Genomic DNA, 17,582 nt, shown 5'->3' on the forward strand with positions numbered 1-17,582 from the left:
TGATAGAACATCTTAATTTTAAATAACTTTTTCACTATTTTTATTTCTTGCTTCAGATTTATGTTAACTTAATTCCAATGAAATGTAGAAATGTTACACCTATATTGCTCTATTCCCCTTCCCCATTTTATGCTATGTTAGTGTTATGCATAATATATCTATACATGTTATAGAGCCAACAATACATTGTTATAACTATTACTTTATATAATTTTATGTATCTTAAAGAAGCTAAGAGAAGAAAGAAGCAATTACGTACTTATAGCTTTTTTTAATTTAGCCTTTGTACTTGGTTCTCCTCATTTTTTCTTATGCATTCAAATTATCATGTGGAGTCATTTCTGTAGGCAAAATGCAGCTTTGTGCCCACCCCCTTCCTTTGTGTGGCTACCAGCAATAAATTTCTACATATTATAGTTCCAGCAATATAATTCTATGCATAATGTTTTATATAACTGTTATTTAAATTAGTTAAGAGAAGAAAGAAAAAGAAATATGCACTTATATTGTCTTCTGTAGTTACATAATAAATTGCCTTTACTTGCCTTCTTTGTTTTCTCCTGTGGATGTGAATTTGGGGTCACTTGCTCCTAGCCTGAAGAACTTCCTTTAGTGTTTCTTTTTTATCTTTCCTAAGTTTTTTTATTTTTATTTTTGAGAGACAGAGAAAGACAGAGCACGGAGTGAAAAAGGGCAGAAGGAGAAGGAGACACGGAATCTGAAGCAGGCTCCAGGCTCTGAGCTGTCAGCACAGAGCCTGACATGGGGCTCGAACTCATGAACTGCGAGATCATGACCTGAGCTGAAGTTGAATGCTTAACCAACTAAGCCACTCAGGAGCCCCTAATGATTCTTATAATGTGGTTCTACTAGCAGCAAATCCTCTCAGTGCTTGTTGATCAGGAAATGTCTTTATTTCACCTTTACTTTTAAAAGAAAGTTTTGTCAGGTTCCCATTTATCTTTGCCAGTTTTGACTTTGAGCACTTTGAATACGTTATCCCATTGTCTTCTGGCTGCCATTATTTCTGATGAGAAGTCAGGTGTTAATCCTATCGGGCTCCCTTGAAAGTGAAAATTCATTTTTCTCTTTCTGCTTTCAATATTTATACTAAGATGTGTCTTTTGTGAAACTCTTTGAATTTATCCTACTTGGAATTTGTTGACACTTTTGGGTTTGTAGATTAAAGTTTTCATCAAGTTTTAGAAGTTTTCAACCATTATTTCTTCAAATATTTTTTCCTGCTCCTTTCTCTCTCACCTTTGTCTGGTACTCCCAACACATAAATGCTGGTTCACCTAATGGTATCCACATTTCTCTGAGGACCTCATTTTTCTTCATTCTCATTGCTCTCTGATGATTAGATTGAATACTCTCTATCAATCTATCTTTGAGTTTGCTACTTCTGCCAGTTTAATTTACTGCTGTGCTTTCTGATTTTTTTTTTTTTGAGTTTTTATACTTTTCAAATCCAGAACACATTTGGTTCTTTTTTTTATAACTTATATGTCTTTGCTGATATTCTCTATTTGATGAAATAATACAAGCACACCTTTACTTACATACATAAATATATGTGTATATATATATGTGTGTGTGTGTGTGTGTGTATAGAAAGAGAGAGAGAGAGAGAAAAACTAGTACTATTTTGAAGTTTTTATCTGTTGTATCAAACATCAGCTCACTTTCATAGGCAGTGTATTTTGTTTTGGTTTGTTTTTTTGCCTGCTTTTTTCCTGTCAGACTTTCCATTTTCTTTGTATGCCTCACATTTTTTGTAGTTGTTGTTGGAAACTGGTTATTTTAGTTATTATATAGTAGAAATTCTGGGCTCTGGTTGATTCCCTCCACCCCCCCCCCCCCCCGCCAGGAGTTGGTTATTATTATTTGCTGCTTTATCTGTTTAGTGACTAGAATTATTTTGGTATAATCTGTTCTCCCCCCTCCCCATATAGTGTGAAGCCTCTGACATTGCTCCTTGGAGGATGTAGCCTCAGACATGTGCAAAGTCATTCTGGAATGACAATATTTTTCAGTCCCTTAAACTATCCCTTTTCTTGACTATACTCCATCCTTAAGTTCCACTAATTGTTGGCAGATTATGCTATGTCATGGAGCACAAATTTCTCCATGGATTGATCCAATTAAATTCAGAGTCCTTTACAAAAATAGTTCTTGAAATCAATTTTTGAGACTATCTGATCCTAGGAAGGCTCTTCTTAGCTGTCTATTTCTGTGGTTCTATCTGGTAAACTAGCTAGCCTATGGTTTCGCTTCTATCTCAAATGCATCTACCAGTTGCTTCTTAATTGCTTTACACCATAACCTCCACTGTTTTGAGAATGTCCTTTGGCCTGAACATCCCCACACTCTGTTACAAATGAAGTCAGCCTCTTTGGGAAGAAGCTTTATGTTTTATGGACTGCCTTTTTCCCTGAACAAAATCTCTGAACCAAGGCTGTGGAACTGAGGGAGGGAACAGTGGCATACTTCTCTCTGAGTGACACCCTGCTTTCAGAGCTGGATGCTTGGCAGAGTGGGGTCCTGCTGTAGCCTCTGGTCTATTTGGTTTGCCTCCCCTAAGTGGAACCTCTGCTCTGCCTATGAATTAGGGTGAGGGGTGACTGAGGCCACAGAGTTTTTAGAATGCTGAATCTAAGGTAAAGTCTCCATCCCTCAAGTCTGGGCTAGGCTGAAGAGAATACCCACCTCTCAGTTGCATTTGCTTGAAACTTAGGGTCTATAACATCTAGTGGCAGATATGGAAATGCTAATGTCCTGCCCCTCCCAGAAAGATAATGTAGCAGCCTTCCAACTGGCAGCTGGTGGGAGAGGCAGGTCTGTGTTCTTTGCTGCACTCATTTTGCTACAAGCTAAACCAGGAAGAGACAGGAGGGATTTCAAATACCACAGACTCTTCCTGTGCTTACCAAGTTTTAGTAAGTTTTCTTGAATAAATGTTTTTTTCATTTTCTGTATGCCCTTGGGATCATTTCCAGAGACTTTAAATAGGTGTTGTTTTTGTTTTTTGTTCTGTGTGTGTGTGTGTGTGTGTGTGTTTTAATAATGCTCACTAGCTTTACTGGGAAGCAAATCCACAAAGCTCCCCATGTTGCCATGCTGGAAGTGAAACCTTTATATACTTCTTGAGTTAGTCAATATAGCAATTGTTATTCTGCCGGAAATAAAAAGGTTTATTATACCCTGTTATTTTCTTTAATCCTGGTATTTCTTGAATCTATTATTGATGAAGAGCAATGAACAGAAACATCCTCTTCATTTTGGCATGCAGTGGGACTTATATTTGAAGAGTATTAATGTGCTTTTCTATTTGTCTTTCTGAACATAATGATCTTCACTCTAGTCTACCTAGGGCACTCATTTGCTAGAAGAGAGATGAGAATTTGATACAAAAGAATGAAAATAAAGCAGCTCAGGCAAGATTCAGTTCCCTTCTCAAAACAGAGTTAGGTTTAATTGAAGGAGAAAGAATATTCCAAATTCCTTTTCCTTACCAGTTAGAATATCAGAAACTGTAAAGATCATTCCTTCCATGCACACCTTCCCCCAATCTATGGGGGAAGTTAAACACAAGAGTTTATTTCTAGGTAAGTGGCAAGGGAAGGAGCATGAAGAAGAAGAAGAAGAAGAAGAAGAAGAAGAAGAAGAAGAAGAAGGGAGACATTTTTAGACATATCTGGACTTCCGCCTTCCACTTTCTGGAGAGAAGCATCGGGAAGGGTGTGATGTTAAATAAACTGAAAAGAGATAAGCACAGGGACCCTTGTCCTGTTTGGGAATCTAGGAGGAGACCATTATGCAGCAGGTCTCATTTGCCACAAGGCACCCCAGCATTACGGGTGGTCGGCAAGATAAAACAGAAGAACTGATGAGTGCTGCTGAGCCTCCATCAGATCCTCCGAGGTATGGACACTGAATCGAGGACCACTCTGCCATGAGGGTCTCCTGTCGTAAATAAAGAGACTATGTGGCTTGGGCTGGGGATTGACTTCTAGACCAGGGGCTGGATAGAGGACAGGGCATTCACTCAAGGTCTGGAGACAGTGAAAGCTGAGAGAAAATCGAATTATCAAGAAGGAACTCCTAGGAACATTGCCAAGGCAGAGGGACAGAAGCTAGTCCACCAGCCACAGGCTGTAGCACTGGCTGCCGGCGCCCAGGTGGTCAAAGAACATTATATCAAAGAACAGCAGATGTAAGCCAGCTTACTGTCAAGGACTGGCAAGAGGCCAGAGTCCCTGTCATCCCTCCCACTCCACCAAGACCATGAGATCACGTAAACCTCACCTTTATCTCCTCTACTCTTGCCACATTCTTAGGAAGAAGGTGGGAGTGACATTTGAGCGTTTCCACCCAGTTTTAACAGCACATGCCAATGACGCTGTTTAAAAAATAAGAGACTGCACTAACGTTCATTTCATACATTTTCTCCATTTTCCTTTGACAGCCAGTAGTATTATAGATAGCTGCAGACAAAATGAAGGGGTTCCATTCTCTTTGCACTTCTGATTTATAAGATGGGTAAATTCTATAGCAACACTGCAAGTATATGAGCTTGCTGGGCACATAATAAATATAACTTTTTATCCTCCCCTTTTTTCTTTTCAGATCAGAGTAGGCATTTTTTAAATATATATTTTTGGCTGCCCAGCATCCAAACATTTTTTGGAAGGGAGTATACCAAAACAGATCAAATTAGAGTCAGAGCTTCCCTTAGCGTTATGGAAGTGGGGCTAGGGGAGTTATTCCTCTGCCTGGCCCCTCATAGTAATGCAGGGCATGTAACCGAGGTCTAGCTAAGTGGACTTCCATACCGCTCTTTAAACCTCAAGGGACTATTGTCAAGGTTCAGAGAGAAGTACAGGTTTTCAAGGCAACAGTGACTACAGAGATTAAATTCTGAGTGTAACTGTGAGTGTCCAATAACAGGAAGTCCAGGATGCTCAGGTCTTACCAGCCTGAACAGACATCAGTGGCACGACCTTGAGAGCTGCTGTCTCCATCAGTGTGGGCTGCCATCACAAAATACCATAGACTGAGTGGCTGAAACAACAGAAATTTATTTTCTCACAGTTCTGGAGGCTGGGAAGTCTAAGATCAAGTTACTAGCCGATTCAGTTTGTCAGAGCTCCCTTCCTGGCTTGCAGACGCCTCCTCACTGTGTCCTCACATGGCCTTTCCTCTGTGTGTGCACGTGGAAACAGAAAGAGACAGATCTCTTTGTTCCTCCTCTTCTAGGGCCATCAATCCTATTGGATTAAGATTCTACCCTGATGACCTCATTTAGCCTTAATTACATCCTAAAAGTCTTATTTCAAATACAGTAACATTAGAGGTTAGGGCTGCCTTGCTTCTTTATATTCCTGACCTAATTCTAATTCACCAATTCTATCAAGTATCTCCTATCTTTCCAACAAATCCTTGTCCTGTTTAGGCTAACCAGAGCTAATTTTTATTATTGGCAACCATGAACCCAGACTGGAACAGATATTAGTATCAGAAGACAATCACTCAGGGAATTGGTGTTGGTTATTTGCCCTAATAGGGGCTAAAGAAAATGAAAACTCAGAGTTTGGGAATGAGAACCTGTCAGCCATAACAAATAGCTGGATAATTTTTCTCCTGTGGTGATCTTTAATGAAGTGCCCATTGAAAAGAAGGATTTAAGGGATCAAAGTGTCACTGCCACTGAACAGTGTGAATGGCAGGAAGAATTTAAAGACATCAGGTTGAGGTGGATGCTTCTAATGAAACTGGACAGCTTAAAAAAGAGATGACAAACTCAAATCTCTATATTTTAGCTCAAGGCATAGACCCAGGGAATTTCTCTGGTTGTGATAAACATCTGCATAAATGTCTGCCAAAAATCAAAAGCAAATTTTAAATTTTGTGGGCTCCTGAATAAAGCCCTTTGAGTTGCCAGACTCACCAAGTTGCTCATATGAAAGTGACGGGGCTGATTAGTAAATAATGGAAAACTGAACTTGGGGAAAACTACCGAGGCTTGGGCATAGCCCCAAACCACATTCTACACTAAGCCTTGCTTGACAACTGGAGGAGACCCACCTCATTTCTTTTTGCATCTTGGCCATCTTATATCAGGGCTGAGCCAGCTCTCTGGCTGTATCAATGGACCTTGATCATCCCACCTGCCACAGAGAGCATCATCCCAGCAGGATCTGGAAAGTAAGCTTTCACTGAAAAAATAACTAGTACCAAGCTTCTCTTGGTTTCTGCCTGTCCTCTGAGCCTTCTTTTTCAATCTTCATTTTTATTCTGTCAGTTACAGAATATCCTGCCATTCAAGCTCTTTCTTACTCAAATTAACCATAGTTTCTAGTGGTTGAAACTGAAGTCTGAAGCATTTCCCTCACCTCTTACCTTTTGACCTACTTTTCTTTTATTTCTTCCATTATCTGGTTCATAAGGCAGACAGTTGTGGTTAATCTTTGAGCCAAGTCAGGTCATCCACCCATTCCCATACCAAATATTAAGCACTGTGGTAGGCTCTAGTGGTACACAGAATTAATGTGTCTGTGACCAGGGATAAGGACCTATGAGAAGGAATGCCCTGAAGGGTCAAGGGGACTATATTTGTAAATGGACCTGGGAGAAGCAATTAGTGATCTAGGATTACATATTTACTTGATATCTGGTCTATAATTTGGTACTAGTTATTTTTTCAGTGAAATTTACTTAGATCATCCACCTACAATGTGTAAGACTTGGAGTCAGATTAGAAAAAAAAAAATCTTAGAACTGCTTTTGTGTACTTAACATGAGCTTCCAGTCCTGTAGCCTTAGTTGAGCCTCATTATTCATCTTCCTGCTATGAAGAGGCCCTTTAGGATACCTTAAGGTTGTAAGAAATACTAAAGGGGTGGGTCCATCATAGTAGCTTTAGAAGAATAATGTTTTTATTTCATGCAAAATCTTTTACTTCTGAACTCCATCAGCACATTAGCCCTTGACCTAGAGAGTATATTATGTTAGTTAATTAATTAAGTTAGTTAGCTAACTGATGGTTAAACAGAAAGTTACTAGACCATCTGCCTAAGATATAACAGTTTATTTTCCAGTATGGTATTGTAACCACGACAAAATCTCATTTTGAGCTTAAAGTTTACGTGATGCTCTAGAGCCATTTTTCTCAATTCCCATCCCCCTTGTATAGAACTACAAATAACAGAGGTATAGGAAATAAGGCAGTGTGCACCGGCACCAAGGCTTGCTCTGCATTTTGTTTTTTTTATTGCATTCTGGTTTCCTTTTTAGTTGTCATTTAGCACGCTTCTGTTTTTAATTGGAAAGAGTATTTTGGATAAATTAATTTATTTGACTGTACCATCTATGGCACTATCACTAGGTGCGTAAAATAGTATGTTAACTTTTACCGTGAAGCTTCTCCTTTGGAATATCAAGACTGGCTAGCATCTAAGCCAGTATTTATTTTAATGTGCAATCTAAATCAAGAACCAAGCCATCAAAGCTCTCCTGACCAACAGCTAAAAAGGTGTTTCAGAGACAGGGAAAACAACTATCTTTTTTTTTAACCAGAAAATTTGTCTATTCAATGTAAATAATATCTAAAAAATAATGTCTAAAATGTCTATGTTCCTAAACTAGCCCATCTTTTTGTGTTTGTTTGTTTGTTTTGGTTTGGTTTTGTCTTTCAAGAGACTTGCCAAGATGATACGAGGTTAACACTACTAAAGAAAACTAATATGCTAGGAGAGGATCCCTCAGCCACTGACCTTGTTAACAATGGGCCTGAAGCCTCTACAGTTAGCTCTGAAAGAAGATTAAAACTTTAATTAAGTGTCAAAGGAGAAATAGCAGGCATATTTCAAGAAAGCAAAACATGGCAGATGTCAATATTCTTCTGGAAGAGTACCAATTCTTATCTATGGAACTGAAACTAAATATGAAATTAATGTGTGTCATCTTCACCAGGGAGTTTTAATTTGCATCCAGATGCCAACATGGGTTACCTCCAAATACCTGGCTGTTCTTTAAATAGTATGTTTAGAGAATGTGGTCACCAGAAGAAGAACTTGAGCTAAGGCTATAACCCCAAAGCCTGTGGTCTCCCATGTTATCTTCAGAGGTTTTAGGATTTGCTTCCACTAAGAAATTATAACCCTAAGAACTGCCTGGTTTCGTATTTAAGGCTCCAAATAAATATTTCCACTTTGATTCTCTGGAAAATGACTTTATTTGGCAATTTTGTAACAAAGAGTTACACTCTTGGGGCCACTAAGGTGTAGGGAGATTTAAATTTTTTTTAAGTTTACTTATTTTGAGAGACAGAGGGAGAGTGCAAATACACAAGTAGGGGAGAGGCAGAAAGAGAGAGAGACAGAATCCCAAGCAGGCTCCACATTGTCAGCACAGAGCCTGATGCAGGACTCAAACTCATGAATGATATCATGACCTGAGCTGAAATCAAGGGTCAGATGCTTAACTGACTGAGCCACCCAGGTGCCCACACTAGGCATTTTTAAATGTACCCAGTGGAAGCCATTACCAAAGTGATTTGCTATCCACCAGCATCCATTTGAAATTACTACAACAAAGTCTTCTTTAAGAGTCATTTTACATTGTTATTTTTCTCACTTCCCCCACAGAATTTTGACCCAATGAAATATGTATATTTTTGAGAGTTTTTTAAAATCGATTATCCTGTTGTATTTCTATGCTACCAAAACATGTTTATAAGTGGGAATTATTTTCTTTGTAATTTTGTAAAGCTCTGTGGGTTAAAATGTTTTTCTCTATTATTATAACATTTTCATTAACTAATAATTTACAAAACCAAAGGAAACATATTAAATTTTTGGCACATCAGTATTGCAAAAACATAAAACCTCACTTCTTTAACAATTCTTCTTTTTTAATGTTTATTTGTTTTTGAGAGAGAGAGAGAGAGAGAGAGAGAGAGCATAAGTGGGGGAAGGGCAGAGAGAGAGAGAGGGAGACACAGAATCTGAAGCAGGCTCCACATTGTCAGCACAGAGCCTGATGCGGGACTCAAACTCATGAATGATATCAAGACCTGAGCTGAAATCAAGGGTCAGATGCTTAACCGACTGAGTCACCCAGATACCCCAGGTGTAGGAAGATCTAGAACTCAACTTTAAGCAGTTTAGAATTCAAATCTTAATCATTGTCTCCAATCACTTCACACAGAAAGAGAGGGGAGCAGGAAGAGGGAAAAGGGCATTAAGTGTAGAGAGCTAACAAGGAGGTCATACACGGTCTTTAGCAGTCCTTTGTATAGCATGAAGACACAGCAGAAACAATGAAAACCCCATTGTTTATGGGAAGTCTATGAAGGGAGAACCCAGAGGAGAGCCCACAATTGTCTCCATCATGGCAGAATGAAGCTTATTTGTGGACTTGCCCTCCTGGGCATACAACTTTGCTCCTGTCCAATCATCTGACACCTGCTTCGACATAGCTGATCTCATAAAAAGGAAGAGAATCTATGACATCATCATGCCCCTGGGGGAGCTCTCTATAAGTCAGGGAGGTCTCCTCACCCAAGTGTCTCTGTCCATCCATGATGAAGTGAACACCAGGCTGGCTTTGAAGGTCTCAGCTTCTGACTCCGTGAAATGCTGGTCTGTGGTAGACTTGAGCTTTCCAATAAAGGAGCTATTAACCCCGGGTGGCTACTGAGTACTTGAGATGTGGCTAATGCAACAGAAGAACTGCATTTTTACTTTTATTTAACTTCAAACACTGGTATTTGATTCTATTACTGAAAAGCTTTTAAATATGTTTGGGGCAACTGTGGCATATGAATCTGCTGTTTCAGCTGTAAATTTTAAGAAATCTAATTACTATTCAAGTATTTCCAATGAAAATTAAGTGTCTGAATTGGGATATGTCCTAAGTGTAAAATACAAGCCAGATTTTGAAGACTTAATACAGAAAAAGAATCTACAATATCTCATTGATAATTTTTATACTGACTACATATTAAAATGATAATATTTTTAACATGTTGGATTAAATAAAACATTATTAAAATTAATGGCTCATTATGTTTCTATTGGACAATGCTAGACTAGACTACTCTAGACAACCCTCATACTTACAGCTTCTGTATTAAGTGTATGGTGAAGAGGATGGGAAGCCGAAGTGGAAATGCTCTTCAACCAGTTAAGAAAAAAAATGTTTTTAAAGTGCAAATGTGAAACAAGAACCTTCCTTAGCCACTTTTCTGCACACCTCTTCCAAGATCAAAGTATTTAAATAGTGTCTCTGCTCTCTGCACAGTAAAAACTTGGTGACTTCTTTGCTCTACCCTGGTCATCCCATGATTTTCTCCTTCAATTCTCAGAACTGTGCCATGTTCATCGGCAGTTAATGCTTGCACCAGCCCCAGGACCGAAATTAGTGGCCTGGCGGAAATGGCAACACTGAACTCCCCTTACCACACAATCTCACTCTCATGACTTTTCCTTTAAAAATCCATAAACCAATGTAGCCGTAATGCATAGATCGTTCTCCTTCCTCTCTGAAGGATAGTGAATACCTTCTCTTCCTTCTTTCTTATTCCTCCAGTATCATGTCATTCTCCATTTCTTCCATTGATGTCCATTGATGTCCATTGAGCCCTTTCCTTGTGCCAGGCACTGTGTGCAGCATGGAAGTGAAGGACACACAGCCTGCTTCAGACAGACATTTAGATAATTGTTAAATGCAGCACAATAAAGGAGAAATGCACTGTGCCCACAGTAGGAGGGATGCCTACCGGAAGTGTAATTACCAAGGAGCTGACCTTTGACTGTTCCTTCTTCCTTTGACTTCCCAAAGGAAGGCAAATAGGAGAGATGGCATTCCGGGCAGGGGGGCAGTAGGTGCGAGTGTATGGAGGCTGAGGCTGTGTGGCACCTTGGAAAATGAAAGCAGGTTGGTCTTTCTTGGGTATAAGAAATAAGGCATGGGAAGGAAGTAAAAGGAAGGTGAGTAGCCAACATGAAGCCATTAAGTTCCCATTTATAAGATATCATGAAGAGGAGAGGAAGATCAGAGAATACCTCAAAACTATCAACAGGTTGTGTAAGTTTCTTCCTCCTCCTTCCAGAGCAGTTTACACATTACCAGCAAGCTAAGAAATCCTCATTCTCCCAGAGGTCATTATAGAACTTAGGAGTTTCCAATATGTCTGTGGCATCATCACCTCTGTCATTCAACAGCATTTATTGGGTACCTAGCATGAGCCAGTCACTTACCTACTATAATAAGGATGCAGAAGACCGGCTTCCTAACTAATTTCAGGAAGTCACAGTCAGTCCAGAGAGTATTAATAACAGGCAACGCACAGGTAGTTTGGCAGGGATGCATAATTTTTAACTTTCTTACTACTTGGGAATAAAAGGCATGTGTTAAAATGTTTTGGGAGTAGAAATAACCTGCTCCCCAAATCAGTGTTTCCTATTCTCAGCCTTTTTCTCTGCAACTAATGACCTAAATTTGAATTGAAAAAAAAAAAAAAATAGTATTCACATGGACTTCATTCCCCAATCTTCCTGGTTTAAATCACTCTCTGGAGTGTTTCTCAGAACAGGCCATTATGATCACAAGTTAAGAGAATGTTGGTGGAGAAAAGAAGCTTAAGCTTAGGCAAAGTACCTTCCCCTTCATTTTAAAGTGGTAACATGTAAAAAACTGAATTCACTTGAACTCCATTGGATATAGAATGTATCAATGCTCTGATTTCACTCGTTTGAATATTGTTGAGTTTCCCATAGTTCCAAAATGACTTTAAAAATAGTATTCTTTCCTACACTATGGGTAAAAATATGCTATGGGTCTTAGATACACCACAGTTTTAAATATTATCCATGCAAGAGCTTCAGTGTGTCATAAAATTCAGTAGTTCATTGTTTCCTACCTCTGAATGGCTGCAGTTGTCATGAAAACATTGCCGTGGCTCAAGCCCCAAATCAGAAGCCAACCCAAACCTGCCATGTGGTCGATTCTCCCTGCAACTGCCTGCTGCTTTCCCCAAGCTCCCCCTCTGCCAGCTCCCTTCACCCAGCAGGTAAAAGGCAAGCAGTGGGCACCTTTGTCAGCCAGGCAGCTGGGCGACTGCAGGCAGCCAAAGGTCAAAGAATCATCTGTGGTAAGAGGACAATTTGCTGAACCCAAATCTAAAGTTCTTCCAGTCTAAATCCATCGGGCAGTGCTTAATGTCTAGAGCTACAGTAGCTAGCTTTGAGTTCAAATCTGTATTGTGGAATTTGAACCATTGAAACACCCATCACCACAAAAAAACCTCTATGAATCTTGTTAACAAAACAGGAAGACCTTCTGCCAATAGCTGAGAAATAAATTCCTTCTTTCCTGCTGCTTGGACCACAGCATAATGAGGGCTCCCAAGCTCTCTTTGCAGTAATAAAACAAATGCCCAGGCTTTTCCTTTTGATGTGTTCCAGTTTAAAAGTTTAGAGTTGATGCCTTTTCATCCTTAATTTATCTTCCCTTGTAAATATTTCTGTACCCTTTCCAATATCTGAAGTCTACACATTTTCAAAGTATAATTCACTCCTTCTCCGATTTCAGTTGTATAACTTTATGTTATGGGTCAAATTTTGGGCTAAATAAACATACCTCAGGCTACAGACCTGCAAATACCTCTGGCAGCAAATTAACTCAAACAAATGTTTTGGTTGGGTGGTGAGGTTGTTTTTTAATAATCTTTCTGATCTGCCTGGAGGTCCAAGGATAGCCTAAGTGAACTCCAAAAAGCTTTTCTAACTTTGTATTTTCTGCCACATTAATAGAAGGTTCTTGAAGTTGTTTAAGTGGTTGCTTTAAAATTCCACCACCAGAGGGTGCTACTTGTTTGCTTCTAAAATTCATTTCACTCTCAGATTTGAAAGATGGAGGCCCTGTCACCAAAGACTTGTCCCTGCAGCACCCAGTATTACCCAGGAAAGGTTTCCAGAAGACCTGTAGGCAACGCTCTACTTCAAGGAATCAGACTTCACTTCGCTTTGGACATTACATGTTTGGAACCAAAATTGAAAATCTCTGTAGCTTGCACAAACCCAACTGCACTAATTTATATATTCGCTGTAAAGCAAGCAAGACATTAGAATCATTTTCCATCCTCATGACTTGTGTTCAGTATTTACTACATGATGACAATGAAACCCAAACTCAAACATTCTCTTCACCACACCAAAAACTAAAATAACATAAAGTAAAAAGAGAATTTGCCTAGCTATGCCAATCATGCTGTTTTCCAACAATGTAAACAACTCTTACACACATATATCTCTTCTGCTTGAGTGTAATGTCTCATTTCTAGGGAGCATTTTATAAGCTTCAATTTCTCTTACTGTATTTTTTTTAATGACTGGGATTTGCATCTGACTTTTCCACTTGACGTTTTCTGGTATGCATGAAGAAAGCATGGAATTCACTTCCCATTCACCTATGCGGAGTGTGCATGGAAAACTTTTTTAAATTTTAGATTTTAAGTTTTAAATGGTAAGACACTCTAGTGTGTTGTCATCTGAATAGCAAAGCCAATCAGGGGTCAGCGAAGTTTTTCCATAAAGTTCCACACTGTAGTAAAGATTTCTGGCTATATGAGGTGTAAGTTCTGTGTCACAGCTACTCAATCCTACCATAACAGCAAGAAAGTAGCCACAAAGACTATAGACACCAATGACTGGTTGTGATTGTAGTTCAGAATACTTTATTTTGAGGAACAGGTGGTGTTCTGCTACTTGCTGACTCCTGAAAATCATGAATCTTAATGTACACATTGTTTTTATTGATAAAATTCAGAAAAGTTTCTATAATGTCATCCTGTGATGATTTTGTCCTTCCTCATACAGTTGTGACAAAGCGTGACCTAAGTGATCCATTTTAAAGCTCATGGGTCCTTTGGAGGAGTACCACTAGGCTCCCTGTCCAGAACTGTCAAAATCTGAGCCAAAGGAGATCTGGACTTTCAGTGTGTCATCATGTTTATGTCTTATGAAGATCGGTTGTGGTAAAGATATAAAACCAAGAAGGATGTGACACCCTGGCAATTTCTCCTAGAGATAATATGGAAAGCAAACAGAAGACATAGCTTATTTACCTTCAGACTGATGTGTAGCCAGAGGAGTCTGGGTCTCCTTGGAGTACGACACAACTTCCCTGGGCAGAAAATCCACCTGGGTAACCTTCGACACACCCAGCCTGTGCAGTCTTCGTCTGTAAGTAACAAAGGACAAACACTTAAAAGAGGGAAGGCGTTCTTTGCAGAAAAGCTATCAGTAATAACGCACAGGACCAACACAAACCCCAACCTGCAGTTTCTCAGTGCAAGGGGCTTGGGCTGGACGCTAGGACACTTGGCTTCTTGGCCCATGTTGGCCTTAATTTTCTGGTGATGTCAGATAGGTCCCTCATGCTGACCCTCAGTTTTTCTATCTGTAAAACAAGGTCTTGGTCTGGCTCAGAGGAGACGCTTCCATTCTGAGCACCTTTGATTTTGCTTGTTTTAAATCAATAAAGGGAATTTTCATTGGTAATACAAGATCCTAGCCTCTTACATGAGATAGACAAAGGAAAAGCAGTGATTCTCAAGTCAGAAGAAAAGAAAGATGATTTCTTAATGGGGTAACATGTTTGCTATGATAGCATCGAGAGGAGCACATTCCAAGAGGGAGTATAACACTTCTCAGTTCTCCAGAAGAGGAAGTAACACAGATCAGCATGTGAATCTGTGTAAAGGCACATTGCTAAAGCATAGGTGAGTCAAGAGGGCACTGGGCTAAGAGTGACAGGATTTTAGCTTGGAATTCCCCAACTGTGACCATGTGCAAAACAATTTCTAAATATTTATGTCACGCTTCAAGTGTTTTCAGATGTTTCTAACATCTATCACGTCATCTGTTCTCACAACACCTCTAGGAGGCATATGGGAAGATGTTATCACCGTCTCCATTTTATAGATGAGGAAAATGAAATGCAGTGTAAGAGACATGTCCAGGTATATAGAACTCATACATGGTTAAAGTACTGTTGGCCTGAATCCTGATCCAGTGCCTTTTCCACCAAGCCAACTCCTACCTAGGGCTCTTAATGGTAGTTTCTGAGTTACTGCAGAAATCTGAAGTGCCTTCTGAGTCCCCCAGGAACATCCAAATCATGGCAGCAGCAGAGTCTGGTGGTTAAGCACGTAGACTCTAGCCCCCCCACTTACCAGTTGTGTGTGTGATCTTAAACAAGGTACCTAACCTCTCTGCACCTCAGTTTTGTCATCTATAAAATGGAGATATTACTAGTACTTGCTATTAGGATTGTTATGGGAACGTATATATACGACACACATATGATGCATATACTACATATGTATTATGTGCACATATGTACATAATTTCCACACTTACATCTTAAAACAGTTTCTGGAACATTTTTTTTAACAAATAGACTTAATATTAGGATGGGACATATTCTACTGTGTTTCTTAAAAATTTCCAGGCATAGAGTATGTATGCTTCTCTCTGACAGGTAATGAAAACTGAAATAAATGCATAGCTCAATAGCACATACAGGGAATCCTAGTTACACTCCCTAGTTCTTTATGGCCAGTAGAAGCACATTTTATTCATATTACTGTTTTTAATTATTACTAGCAGATGGCACAGACTCATTGTATTTTTAGCACTTCTAGCAATAATAAAATTTTAAAAATGCGTGTCACAGCTGGAAATTTCCTTGTACAATCTCCCAAGCATTCTAGGAAAAAAGTTTTTCTTCTTTTCTAGGAGTTACTCAAACAACTGAGGTGATAGCACAGATGTGTACAGAGTAGATGTGCACAAAGTTCTCTAAACGCCGGTTAGAAAACAAGCCTGTTTGGCCATCTCTGAAGTGGACATAACCAGGACCATAGTCTTAGCTGCACACAGGCCTGGGCCTCACAAGCCTCACTCACTCACAAGTCTGCACCGCAGAATGTCAGGCTGGGTTCCCAGAACTCCGTGCAGCCTCCTCACACAGAGTTAGTGGAAAACACACAAAATACACTAGAAACAAAGTTGCCAAACAAGGTAAAAGGCTCAAAGTTTCAAAGTAAGAAACTCAGGTATTAGTTTAACATCTTAAGTCAGAGAAGAATGTTTTCTTTCCTGAAATAGGTCTTTCTCCAAGCACTTGAAAAAACAAGCATGAATAGACACCCCAGGACTGCTTGGGGTAATGCCCCTCCTGCTGTTTCATAGCCCAGAGCATCTTTCTGAGGTCAAGAGAGGTCAGGCTGCATCACACAAGCAAAGATATGGAAAGAAATGTATGCTGGTATGACAGCCCCACCTTTTCAAATGAAGTCACCCCTGGCATGAAGGGATTGCCCTGGATCCTAGACTTCTATGGGCATCTATGTGAGGCCCAGAGATCTCCATACTCCCACTGAAAGGTACCTACACCTTCAGGCAGGGATTCTAGGGTTTCTTGCTGATGGGATATAAGCCATAGGCCTATCTTGATGGGTAACCATCAGCAGGCACTGGAAATAGGAGGCTGACATATAATTTGATAATCCACCATGGCAAATCAAAACCAACTGATAAGACAGTATGGCATAATGGTCAAGTCATGGACTCATTCAGAAACAAATATGGCTTCGAATTCTATGCTTGGTCACTTATCAACCGAATGGTAGGTGAAAGCTTTGAACAAGTGACAAACCCTACTAAGCCTCAAGTTTCTTATCTGTAAAGTGGGTACACATCACTGAGTGGTTGTGAAGACAGAATGAAGCTAATACTTGCAAAGCACTTACTTGTGTGCCTGGCACATAGCAAGCAGCTCCTGGCTTAAGCATCTCTACTTTTAATTTATTTATTTTTGACTGGTGATGCTTGTATTTGTTTTAAAAAACCAGAGAGGACAGATTTATGAATGCTCTATATTAAAGATTCTTTAAGACAGCAGATTTGAAGATGATCTCTTTCAATGAAGCATGAGAATCACCCACCAATGTCTTTATATGGGCACATGTATCCTTTTGGCTGCTTGGGAGACCCTATCTGCTTTTCCTTTAACTGAAAGCATTATCACCATGACACTTCTCAGCTGTCAAAACTTAGTCTGCATGAGTGAGCTTATCTCACTAAACAAAATGTTTCCTTTTCTCAATAACTATCAAAAAGTTTCCACCAGTCCCTCACTGATGCTGTATTTGCAAACCCAGGGTCCCAACTCAACCCATGCCATCAAGAATAAATAAAAGCTAAGTTGTGATGAAGTGATTCTCCACATATGCCGATTGGTTGATACATCAATGAACTTGTCCTTTTCCCTTGAGGGTGATTTTGTCTCAAATGATTTATAATTTTAAAGCAACGGCTTATAATGCTTCTTACTGGGTAATGGATAGATTACTGTGTCTTTCCCTGCAGTCTCTACATTGATTCAGCTGCATTTATAGCAAATGCTTTTATACTTTGTGGCTATTCTGCTGTTGCTTTAGTGACTGTGTAGTTATAATGCAGATAAACACTTTTTATATATTATCTTATTATATCCTCATTACAATTTTA

General features: G+C 39.5%; 1 protein-coding gene across 5 annotated transcripts in view; it reads right to left on the reverse strand.

Moving 5' to 3' along the window:
* Positions 1-17,582, reverse strand: part of DYNC1I1 (dynein cytoplasmic 1 intermediate chain 1) — a 314,344-nt gene that overhangs the window by 224,972 nt on the left and 71,790 nt on the right. For all 5 annotated transcript variants that reach the window (XM_058725021.1, XM_058725023.1, XM_058725020.1 and 2 more), the window contains one exon: positions 14,132-14,247. In XM_058725021.1, coding sequence (XP_058581004.1) covers positions 14,132-14,247 — 116 coding nt within the window. The remainder of the gene's footprint in view (positions 1-14,131; positions 14,248-17,582) is intronic.

Source organism: Neofelis nebulosa, chromosome 4 (assembly GCF_028018385.1).
Source record: "Neofelis nebulosa isolate mNeoNeb1 chromosome 4, mNeoNeb1.pri, whole genome shotgun sequence".
Taxonomy (NCBI): Eukaryota; Metazoa; Chordata; class Mammalia; order Carnivora; family Felidae; genus Neofelis; species Neofelis nebulosa.